Source organism: Trachurus trachurus (genome assembly GCF_905171665.1).
Source record: "Trachurus trachurus genome assembly, chromosome: 1".
NCBI classification, from domain to species: Eukaryota; Metazoa; Chordata; class Actinopteri; order Carangiformes; family Carangidae; genus Trachurus; species Trachurus trachurus.
Genome location: NC_139891.1, coordinates 11,444,490 through 11,457,449, shown reverse-complemented (window position 1 = coordinate 11,457,449; position 12,960 = coordinate 11,444,490). Strand labels below are relative to the sequence as shown.

General features: G+C 41.3%; 1 protein-coding gene across 1 annotated transcript in view; it reads left to right on the top strand.

Moving 5' to 3' along the window:
* The window catches only part of sgcz (sarcoglycan zeta), a gene marked incomplete at both ends in the record, with an annotated part of 373,691 nt that extends 364,633 nt beyond the window's left edge, over window positions 1-9,058 (top strand). Inside the window, one exon of the mRNA XM_083984150.1 lies at window positions 8,852-9,058. Within this exon, the coding sequence (XP_083840276.1) occupies window positions 8,852-9,058 (207 nt within the window). The remainder of the gene's footprint in view (window positions 1-8,851) is intronic.
* Window positions 9,059-12,960: the final 3,902 nt, after the last annotated feature.

Below are 12,960 nucleotides of genomic sequence, written 5' to 3'. Positions count from 1 at the left end.
AGCGACGTGTCTAATTGGTTGAGCTTGCTGTTACCAGCAAATGAAAAAATAAAACAAATTGAGCTTATATTATTTTCTTAGTAACTAAAAGGTCTTAACATCTTTTTTGTTTTCAACATTGAATAAAAAAAGGGTGCTATATTGTTAAAATTCAACAATAAAGTGCATAAAAGTTGTCTTGACTTCTTTCTTTTTTTCTTTTTTTTCATAATTTTCACCAGCATCTTTCTGGTCCACATCACATCACATTTATTGTAATTTTTAATTCAATGAGTGACATTTTATTTTTTATCTGAAAAACATTATTATGAATTCAAGGGTCAGAGGTCACTGATTAGTGTTAAATTTAACCTTTTTGACCCTGTTTCCTTGAATAAATCACTAAGACTTTGATGCGGGAAGCTGAGATTTTGATTTGATTTTGTTCAGAGCACTAGGGACAAAGTTTCTGTAGAATTTCAGACCTGTCGGACGTCCAGAAGGGTCACAGCTGACCATCCAGGCTCGTTTCTCGGCCTTCAAAGCCTAGATTTAGAAGCCTTTTGTCTAATAACGTCTACATCCTTGGGGTTATAAGGCTGAAAGTTTAATGCATTTGTCCGGGGCCTAAGGCCATCCACCATGTGCAATTTCAAACCTGTGCGACCTTCACAAGTGTCAAAGGTCGCTGATCTGTGACCTTTTTGACCCCGTTTCCTTGAATAAAACACCAAGACTTTGATGCAGGAAGATGAGCTTTTAATATGTGGTCCAGAATGTCTAGTAGATTGTGTGTGCAAAAGATTCAGAGCTCTGTGACATTCAGAAGGGTCACAAATAGCCAAAAAGCAATGCTCCTTTCTCTGACCCTCATATTAAAGGAGAAATGCAATTCTTTAATAGCTTCCAGATGCTTTGGCCTATCAGGCTGAATTTTTAGCTAAAGGAGCTGGTGTACGATCAGGAAGTAGGGGAGCTGTGCATAAAGCCAATTGGTAAGTGTCAAAGGTCACAGGGGTCAAACATCAAAGTGAATCCAGCCATTCCTGCTTTTTCTCAACAAAACATACACGCTTTAAGTTATCATCATGAAATATTAATAGGTTGTATATCAGAGAGTCCTCTATCAGAATATTTTGGTCCCGTTGCTCTAGGGGCCCCAGGGGGCCCCGGGGGGCCACTTGGCTTTCCCATGCTCCCACAGAGTTGGGTGTCGGGGTGATGGATAAGGGCCTCACCATGAGTCCACAGGCCAAGTTTCAAGTGATTTGGTCGGTTTCTATGGTAACGGCAGCCTCAAGGATACAGAGGAATGCGGCTGTTTGAAGCCCCGCCTCTCGAAAAGTAATGGCTCGATCAGGACCGAACACACATCTACGCGTTCGTCTTGGGCCCCCGAACCATATATTACGAAATCAGAACTGTACGACTTTTGGAAATGTGTTTTGTCTATTTCGGCTTTTCTGACTCAGAGTCTGTCAGACTTAAAACGTGAGAGACCCTCTTAGTCAGAAAAGCCGAAATAGACAAAACACATTTCCAAAAGTCGAACAGTTCTGATTTCGTAATATATGGTTCGGGGGCCCAAGACGAACGCGTAGATGTGTGTTCGGTCCTGATCGAGCCATTACTTTTCGAGAGGCGGGGCTTCAAACAGCCGCATTCCTCTGTATCCTTGAGGCTGCCGTTACCATAGAAACCGACCAAATCACTTGAAACTTGGCCTGTGGACTCATGGTGAGGCCCTTATCCATCACCCCGACACCCAACTCTGTGGGAGCATGGGAAAGCCAAGTGGCCCCCCGGGGCCCCCTGGGGCCCCTAGAGCAACGGGACCAAATATTCTGATAGAGGACTCTCTGATATACAACCTATTAATATTTCATGATGATAACTTAAAGCGTGTATGTTTTGTTGAGAAAAAGCAGGAATGGCTGGATTCACTTTGATGTTTGACCCCTGTGACCTTTGACACTTACCAATTGGCTTTATGCACAGCTCCCCTACTTCCTGATCGTACACCAGCTCCTTTAGCTAAAAATTCAGCCTGATAGGCCAAAGCATCTGGAAGCTATTAAAGAATTGCATTTCTCCTTTAATATGAGGGTCAGAGAAAGGAGCATTGCTTTTTGGCTATTTGTGACCCTTCTGAATGTCACAGAGCTCTGAATCTTTTGCACACACAATCTACTAGACATTCTGGACCACATATTAAAGCTCATCTTCCTGCATCAAAGTCTTGGTGTTTTATTCAAGGAAACAGGGTCAAAAAGGTCACAGATCAGCGACCTTTGACACTTGTGAAGGTCGCACAGGTTTGAAATTGCACATGGTGGATGGCCTTAGGCCCCGGACAAATGCATTAAACTTTCAGCCTTATAACCCCAAGGATGTAGACGTTATTAGACAAAAGGCTTCTAAATCTAGGCTTTGAAGGCCGAGAAACGAGCCTGGACGGTCAGCTGTGACCCTTCTGGACGTCCGACAGGTCTGAAATTCTACAGAAACTTTGTCCCTAGTGCTCTGAACAAAATCAAATCAAAATCTCAGCTTCCCGCATCAAAGTCTTAGTGATTTATTCAAGGAAACAGGGTCAAAAAGGTTAAATTTAACACTAATCAGTGACCTCTGACCCTTGAATTCATAATAATGTTTTTCAGATAAAAAATAAAATGTCACTCATTGAATTAAAAATTACAATAAATGTGATGTGATGTGGACCAGAAAGATGCTGGTGAAAATTATGAAAAAAAAGAAAGAAGTCAAGCCAACTTTTATGCACTTTATTGTTGAATTTTAACAATATAGCACCCTTTTTTTTATTCAATGTTGAAAACAAAAAAGATGTTAAGACCTTTTAGTTACTAAGAAAATAATATAAGCTCAATTTGTTTTATTTTTTCATTTGCTGGTAACAGCAAGCTCAACCAATTAGACACGTCGCTGATAAATATGAGGATTATGGGTAATGTAGTGCTTCTCTGCGATATGACATTGGAAACAAAGCGTGTTTTCTTAAAATAAAGTTGATATTACACAGGGCTTTTGGACTCAGCAGAAGCACATAATATTGTTACACAGTCTTCCTTGGATGGTTACAGCGTTATGGCTAATAATCAGATCTTTCTTCAGAATATTGATTAAACATAGCAGCTTTTTGAACGCGGAAGTGGTCTTCACCTGTAGAATCCACAACCCCCCCCCTCCTGGTCTGACGCAGCTTCCGACAAGGACGTAATTTATTTATTTATTGATTGATTATTCTGCACCAAACACCATGATCACTAAATAAATAAATAAATAAATAAATAAATAAATAAATAACCGAAAGGACGTCCTTGCCGAAAGCTACGTCAGACACAGCAGCATCAGGTTCAATAAAGATTTAAGGAAAAGTTAAAGAAAAAAAAAAGCTTTCCTCTGCTCACAGCGTCTGTCAGTGCCGCAGCCGGCTCCGCTGGATCACTTGCTCTGAGCGTCACATATCGCCGCGAAGGGGATTGCATTGGAATCAACTGAAAGCCGAGCGCGTCAAAACCTGACGAAAAACGGGCACCTAATGAGTCAGGCATGTGACGAGGAGGGACAGTGACCGTTCGTCAGGCTGTTGACGCACTGGGGGTGAGAACGTGTTGTTAATTCAGAAGTGAGAAACATATCATTTAAGAAAACAGCTCACAAAGTTTGATTTTGAGGTCACCAATGTTTTCAGTATTACAAAGGTAAAAGCCCAACTAAACCACCACTCAAAGACTATTAAAATTAAATTATAAAACTTTGTTTTGTGCTACATAAATAGGCTACACAAATAGTCCAACACTGCACTACAAACACGCAAACATCCACATTAAACTTCTCATTCACTTCAATTAAAGGGATAGTTCACCCAAAATTCAAATTTCACTCATTATCTACTAGGGATGTGAATCTTTGGGTGGCTCACGATTCGATTCGATTCCGATTTTTAGGGTCACGATTCGATTCAAAATCGATTTTCGATTCAACCGATTCGATTAACAAATCAATTCGATTCAACCGATTCTTGATTTTATTTTTGCGATTTTTAGTTTGCTTTATTAACACCAGACCATGTGAAAAAGTTGAATGATGATGATGTCTAAAGTGCAAACCTTGACTATTATATCAGAAGCCATATTTCCCCCCAAAAAATGCACATCACATGTTTCAGATTTATTCAGCAGCAATATATTTGAACCATTTTAAAGTAAACTGCTACATGAAGCTGATTTTATAGGCTACTCTCTTTTCAAAAGCCTGGACTGAAGGATGTGAATATTTGGGTGTCTATTCGATTCAATTCTCATGCACATGCACATAGACATGTAGCCTATCACCTGTAACAAAGGCGCTGGTAAAAAAAAAAAAAAAAAAAAAGACGGCATGCCACGCCAGCTGACCTGCAGCCTGTCTGCAGCGCCACAGAGGAGCTGTCAAAGGAGCTGCTGCTGCTGCTGGTCCTCTCTCTTCAGCCTGCTGTTTGGCTGCACTTCATATGAGTTTAAAAAAGTGAAGATCTAACGTCACCTGAGCACCGATCAGTTGATCCAGAGCGCAGTGGATGTGGCTGCTCAGCTGGAGAGCGCGTGTGTTTAACGGCAAAAAAAGAAAAACAGCGATCGTCCTCTCTCCTCAATAGAGGGTCGGTTGCTGATGGGCACATGCCTAGTCACAGACATTCAATAGAGCATTTAAATCAGATCAGTTAACGTTTGTAGGCGGTTAACGAGCGTCTTTTAGCGCCATGGCGTGCTGCAGCGCTGTGTACGGCGCTGTGAGGGCGCGTATTGAGACGGAGGAAAATTAATAAAAAATCGATTTTTGAAGATTATGAATCGATTCAGAATCTTAGAGAATAAGAATCTCGATTCTTACATGAATCGATTTTTTCCCCCACCTCTATTATCTACTCACCCTCATGTTGACTAAGAGCTGTGAGAATTTTCAGAGTTCTCTGTGCCTTCTCTGAGTTACGGGGGGGTCCGTGCAGCAGTATTTGTCCATATAATGGTTGTGAATGGATACCAACTTTCTTCGTCCAAAAAGACACACCAAAAAACATCCAAATACCTCCATACTGCTCGTCTGTAATGTCCCTCTTGTATTGAAGCCCCAACATGAGAAATTGTTCCGAAAAAAATTAGTCTATATTTTAAGCTTGTTTGTAGCGGAAGCTCCCAGTGTCTCGGTTCACTGCTCTTCCTGTGTCAGTGCAAATCTTGCGTGATTTGCACTGACCGGTGGAACAATTTATCATGTCGGGGCTTCAATACAAGAGGGACATTACAGACAAGCAATATGGAGGTATTTGGATGTTTTTTGGTGTGTCTTTTTGGACGAAGAAAGTTGGTATCCATTCACAACCATTATATGGACAAATACTGCTGCACGGACCCCCCCGTAACTCAGAGAAGGCACAGAGAACTCTGAAAATTCTCACAGCTCTTAGTCAACATGAGGGTGAGTAGATAATCAGTGAAATTTGAATTTTGGGTGAACTATCCCTTTAATGTTGTTTCCAAAAGGGGGCAACTGTCAAACCTAGCAACGCAGCTTGCGGCTTTGTTTACAACCTGACCACAGCGCTTTCAGGTTATGATAGCTCCGCTAACCAGAGTGACAGGGCACAATATGGATCGATTTCTAATAAGAAAAACTAAACGGACAGACAGGCGGCGTGGTAAGAAATAGTAACGTTAAAGAGTCAGAGGAAGCAGCACAGATCAACATGAAGACGCCAGAGAGGGACGAGCAGGCAAGGGCCAGGTGTTCTTAGCAAAAAACAAAAGGTAGGACAAGAGTATACAAGATGAACTGCAGACACCTGACACAATATAATTATTTTAAAGTCCCCCGGGTACAGACTGAACTTGGTAAGTCTGCCTTTTGATGCACCTGCCTCCTGGAATGATCTTCAACTCACACTTAATATCAACGCACCTCCATCTTATGGACATTACAAAAACATAATCTCAAACCTCCTTACCACAGTCTGCAATTGTTTTTAATTTTTGAATCGACCTTTTGAAATTATTTTCCATCCTAACTATGCAGATGGTTTATTTGTGACTTGTTCTAATTCTGCATAGTGCTTTGACTTCAATACTGTTGTGATCGCGACAACATTGTAAATGAGGGCAAAACCTCCTCCTTTTCGAGAATAAATAAAGGTCTGAATATTGAGTGATTTCCATAAAGCGTATCATGTTTTAAGACATCTCGCCAGCATAAACATACACCAAAATTCAAAACAAGGAGATGGTGTCTGGTCTCACCGCCAATGCCAACTTCATTTGTATGTAACTTACAATGTGTTGCGGTTAAAAAAAATTGTGGAATAGACATTTTTCTGATTGTCAGAATTATATAACTTAACTGTTATAAATCAGCCAAATAATTTTGCACCTTGAGGTCACACCATTAGTATATCCTTGAAAAGAACTAACACAGAAGACCTAAATAAATAGTCAAATTTAAGAGTAGTTCACTGAGTCGAGGCCTCTGGGCCTATCTGTCTCCAGGTTAATGATTATGATGTTCTCCTTTTAGCTACAAAGATATTTAAAGGGTACATGAGCAGCACCTCTGCTCTGCTCCATCATGCAGAGTGTGTCTGTGAGTGTATGTGTATATGTGCAGGAATGCGTGTGTGTATGTTGTTTGTACAGATCAAGATGTGCCCCGTCAGCCTATGTGAAATCATTAGTTATACTAATTGGTTCTTCACTGTTGGGGTATCTGAATCCCTCATTGCTCTCTAGTCCTTTTTTCAGTTCATCTTCTCTCCCCATCTTTATTTCCTCCCATTTACTTCCAGCCACTTCTGATTCAACATTTCTCTGTCATCCCTCTCTCATCCTTTCATCTGTCTCTGTCTTAGCCATTTTCCACACACATTTTCATTACTTTCCACAGACATTTTCACTTCCCCTCTCCTCATTTCTAAAACGAAGAACACAGATAGTGGGGATACAGATGTCTGCTGAGATTAGCATCCAGCCTTGGGTTGTGTGAGTTTATGTGGGAGGGCGAGAGAGAAAGAGAGAGAGAAAAAAAAAGCAACAGAGCAGAGTTTCCTTGAATATTGAAGAGTAAATAAAGAAGCAGGCAAAGCAGTCAATATAAACCAAGATTGTGTAATGATTCTCATTTGAAACTTGGCTTGTATTAGTCTGAACAGAGGATTGGACTGAAGGAATGCAGAGAAAAGTCAGTCCCAGGAAGGATGGAGGGAAGTGTGTGTGGAGGGTGGTAGATCAACTGAGAGAAGTAGAGTAGTGCAAGAACAACAAGAACATCACTTCTCTATATCGTTCACCTTCTCTTTAATTTCCTATTCTATCCATTTTCCATCTGTTTCTCCCACTCACTGAGTTTCTGCGCATCCAGCTTGCAAAACGTTAACCACCTTCCCTTCTGTCATTCTGGCCAGGTTTTTTGTAAAATCATTATAATTTGACACATAGGTGACACCCTGAAATGTTTTGTGTGCGACCAACAGTTCATACTATAATGTATGATGAAGAAAATAATCAAATCAATAACAATCACTAAGATGATAAATCAAATTTTGATATTTTGATTGACTATGAATGCTATCATAATGCATTATACCAACTTTCATATTATAAATTTTGCTTAGTCTCAGACATCAACCATTACCCAGCCCCAGATTTACCATGTTTATTATTAAACAAGGCATGTTTTATAAACACAATAGATACATAGATACACAATAGCCATTTGTCCTCGTGTCTATCCTTCTATTCAATATATTCTTAAAAGGTTAGGATGAGTGAAACTATTTCTCCTCCTTTTTAAAAAGTGACCCTTTGTCATTTGTCTGTGCACTGCAGGTGTTTTCTCTCAGTAATTAAAGACAAACTTGATTGGGCCTATGATCCATCTGATCAATGCTCCTCCATCAAAAACCAAATCCGTTGACCCACCCTTCAGCCAAAACTGACTGAAAACCCTCCAAGTCCCAGGAAGATTTAGTTGCATTGGAAATCTTTTAAGAAAACCTGCATGTTTTCAAGTTATTCAGATACCAAGTCTGTGAAAACTGCAATCATGCATTAAAGTTTAACTTTGAAAAAATGACCAAGGAGATAACTTTCCTGTCTTTGCAGATAAACTAATTTATTCAACACTTGTTTTATCTTGACAATAATAAGCTGCTTGATTTTTATCATGGGGACAATGTCTTCATCTGGCTTTTTCCTAAATAGCCACTTGTATCAAAGAAATTATCAAAAATACGTTAAACAACTTCACTGTATGCAGTGATGTTTTGTTGGAGAGAAAACCGTGATAATGAATTTGCTGTGGTATCCAAACAAAGAAAAGTTTGCTTTGTTTACCGTGCACATTTTTAATGTTGTTTTCTTTTGTATCTCCCTTTCCCTGACTCTCCCTCCCCAGATTCATTTTCTTTTCTTTTCACCTATTTTGCCCTCTGTCCTAATAAGCCCCACTCTGCCACCTCATCAAGAGGGACCCATTTTAAATTGAAACTCTATCTCCATCTTCATACATCTTTCTTGATGACAACCACAGACAACCACAGAGCAAAGTTACATCCCCAACAGCAACATGCTATCTCAGTGTTTGCATTAACAACCACAGTTTCTTTTCTTTTTTATTGCAAATATAACGTTCTACCCTCCTGTTTTCATGTTCATTATCCTGGGGAAGACAGTCGGGGTAAGCACAATGCCCAACTGCTGTAACATCAAGCTCTGTGCATCTACATTTATGTTTTATGCATTTTATTGTGTTTCTTTTGTACTTTATCATTGTTCTTCATTGATGCTCCTCTGATTTCTAAATTATCTCGCTTTCATGTTTTCAGATCTTTCTAGATGCCAACACCATCAGGCTGGGCAACATTCCCCTCGGCAGTGCTGTGGACCCTTTGGAGGGGGCACCCGCAGGTACCACCTACACTAAACAGACTGTGTACGAGCTGTGTGCCTGCGCTAATGGCAAGCTTTACCTGTCCCCAGCTGAGAAAGGCTCTACCTGCCAAACCACCAGTAACTTTTGTCTCTGGAGCTGAAAGTAGGAGGATGACACACACTTGGGACATATGGACTATTGGAGTTTGAAGCTAATGCTAGCCAACAGACTGAATCATCGAAGATTATGGCTTGGTGGGAAGCTAATACCAGCTAATAGACCGAATCAACATGGATTGTAGCATGGCAAGAAGTTCATGTCCGTTACACCACCAAATAACATGGAATATGGCTTGGCAGGAAGCTAAAGCTTGCTTACAGACCAAATCAACATGGACTGTGTCTTGGTTTGAAGCTAATGCCAGCTAAAGGACTGAATCAATGTGGACTAGAGCTTGGTGCGAAGCCAGCTCACCAACCAAATTAATATGGATTGGTCAGTAGCTAATGCTAGTCAAGATGATGGATGCCCTGGCTGGTAGGAAGCAAGAGCCAGCAAGAGTTACCTTGTGGTTTTGATGCTAAGACCACTCATGACCATGGATGGGCGGTCTCCCCCTGGGGCTCTCATTGGCTATCTTTGCCATTGCTGAGTTGCTGCCATGACGGTTTCTGAGAACAACTCTTACATGTTCTGGAAGAAATGCTTTTGTTTTCGTTTGGATAATAAGATACGGTGTTGGACTGCAAAGTCACTAGCGGGGACATGAACAAGGACCCTGGGTTAACTATCTGTTGGCTAACAGACATCGGAGAGGACTTTGGTTTAGCTGCGCAGGTAGCTAACAATAAATCAGACAATGGTTTAGTCTAGTGGGAAGCTAAGGCTAGCTAACGGACCAATCTATACCAGAAAGGCCTTCCCCCTCCTCCCCCTCTAGTCTTTCAACCCAAATGTTGACGTTTGACCTTTCCACATTAATCTGCACCTGGTAGTGACTATGTTCTCCAGTTCCACTTTTCATAGGATAACTAATGCAAATAATTGTGCTACAGCCTTGCAGTCAGTCTGATTTCCACATCTTATTTTCTTTTAGTTCTCTTTTAAATTGGATATTTTACTTGTTATCTTGTTATTCTATTCATTTTTGTCCAGTTTGTAATCATTTATCTTTCCATATATTGCTGGTCCTCTCTTTTTCCCTTTTCCATTTTTCTTTCTCTGTCTATGCACTTACTTGTACTAGACTGGACAAAAAAGAAACGGCACTGCCTATTCACTTTCTTCCACCAGTCAGGTTAAAAAACCTGTACCAGGTGCAGGGTTTTCCCTGCACACCATCTATTCCTGCGCCTTTTGCTTTCTAGATGTGGCAAGGTGAAGAGGGCCCGGGCAGGGATTGAACCCACACCTCCCAGGTAATAGTCATGCGCGCTTGCCAGTCACCCAAAGGGACATCCCCTTGGCCAAGTAGCCAGGGCGCATGATCAATTGGAGGCATAGTGACAGGAGCCTCAACTGTCACATCTCTCCCCCTCTTTTCACAAGCACGTCCTCGTGCTTCCGTGCAGGCTGCCACACATTAGGAATCCATGGACCCACCCCTAGTGCTACATGGATTCTGCCAACAACGCCAGAATGTGGCAAGGTGAAGAGGGCCCAGGCGGGGATTGAACCCACACCTCCCGGGTAATAGTCATGCGCGCTTGCCAGTCACCCAAAGGGACATCCCCTTGGCCAAGTAGCCAGTGCGCATGATCAATTGGAGACATAGTGACAGGAACCTCAACTGTCACATAGAGTACAAAAGAAAATGGAATAATAAAAAGAGGAGGAAAGTGAGTCAATGTCTTGAGGCCCAGGCAGATTCTAGGGTAGACAGACCATTTTTTCAAATGGGGCCAGTCCAGTCAGGCAGAGGCAGCAGTCGGCCAATGGCCAGTAATGTTTTTTTTTCTGTCGTTGAGAAATGTTTCTGCTTTTTGCTTTCATGCTCCTTTTTGTTTCCTCTCCAGCTTTTCTTTATTGTATGACTGCAATTTTTACCTCTTTTAAATCCCTGCTCAGCATCCTTAGCGTCTTTTTATTCTTTCCAGCAGGTATATTTTGTCTTATCTTATGCTTCCTCTCTTACCCGCCACTCAACAAATAACACATCTTGATGTTATTTTCACATCTTATTTTGTTATGTCCTCACTTAAAACTTTCCTGTGGCCATCACAAAATCAAATATCAGGAACAATTCATGATCACTAATCAAGAAGTGTCCACAATAGAATTTTGTTTAATATCACCATTAATATATCTGTCAGTCCATACATCCAGTACATTTCAGGAGTTTTTCAGGAGAATTCAAAAGTGTTCCCAGTTAAAATGAAATATTGAGTCTCTCCAGCATATTGCATGTTGTAGGTCATGTTCTGATGAATACAATAGAACCACATCATCTGCAAAAAAAATCATGTCAACGAAAATCACAATTAGGATGGATGACGAGAGACAACCTTGGTGGAGGCTGTTACCAACAGGAAATGTGCTTGATGTGATGCTGACAAGAAGAAACCCTAAAGACCCCTAAGGGATATGGTCATAAGATTTCATGACCCTTCCAAAACCTTGTAAAGGAGGTTGTACATTCCTATTCCTTTATTTGAGGTACAACAATCAGTCAGTGCCTCCTTCCTAGCACCCCAGCATGATATCAAAAGGATGAGCAGTGTAACATCCCATAATTACTGCACTCCCTCCAATTCCTCTGTCTAAATAGGAGAGCCACAATCCCATTCTGCTATTTTACAGGCACCTGCAACCTGCATGCAACACTGAAAAGGCTTGACAGCTAAGACAGCCCAGCAAAGTCCAGTGTTTTCAGCATCACAGGGTGAATGTCATCCACACCTGGCATCTTGCCACTGAGGAACTTATCGACTACCTCACAGAACTCTGGTAGAGACATGAGTGAGGCTCTCATTAAGTCATCACATTCTGTGTTCTTATGGTCAAGTTTTTCAAGGTGTTCTTTCTGACTACACCCCCATTTAGAATCAGCAGTTCTTCCTCCTTTTTGCGTCCTTGGTCAAGCCGTCCTTTCCCTTCCTTAGCTGTCTGGTGTTTTCCCAGAACATTCCAGACAAGATTAAAAAGTTCCTCTCCTCTCATATGCTCCATGAACTCTTCTTATACCCAAGTTTTTGTGTTTGCGACTGCAGCATCTACAGCCCCCATCTCCCACTTTGAGGATATGTAGGTCATGTTCCTCAAGGTTTTTCATCACCTAACTGCCCAGTTAGAGTCAGCAACTATTTTTCCTTGCTGAAGCTCAGTATAATCCTTGTTTTTCCAACCTCATTGTCTGATTTGTTTTGCCATAATGTCCTTGAGGCCAGCCAAAATTCCATCTCCATAGCCTCCCTTAACCCCTCCCACAAGCATTTATTTTTGTGTCTGCAGCTTGAGGAGACTTCCAGACCAACCATGCCCATTAGCCCTCCATCACTGTTGTCCACCTGTGGTTTCTGAGGTTGCAACCATGACAGGCACCTGGAAGGCACCAGGGCCTCTGGAAGATATTTCGGGCTAATTCTCATTTAGATTGAATTGGTCTATTCAGTATCCCTATGCCCAAACCTGAGCATAGGGTGGAACATACGTATTTATTGTGGCCGGTGGGTATTTGTTATGACCAATCCATGACAAGAACATAAGTTCAATAACAGAGCACCACTCAGTATGAGAAAGACCATTTATCTTAATTTTCCATCTAGGTTTTTTCAGTGTAACCACTCAAGTTACTCAAGAGGACTATAGAGCCCCAAGTGGTGCTTTTTCCACGATATGCCCCAGAAACTGCTATGTCTCCATCTAGAAGTTCAAAGAAGCCCCTCCTTGAAACACAAATACATACACACATCTCCCAAGATCACCAGGACTCCCAAGTTTCTCCAACACATTGAAACATACAATATATTATACAATCTCAGCGAAGTCTCAAACATGGACATTGATGTGAATGGCCTCATCTGGCTAACCCATCCTCTGCAATGGCTGGAAATCACGGGAAAT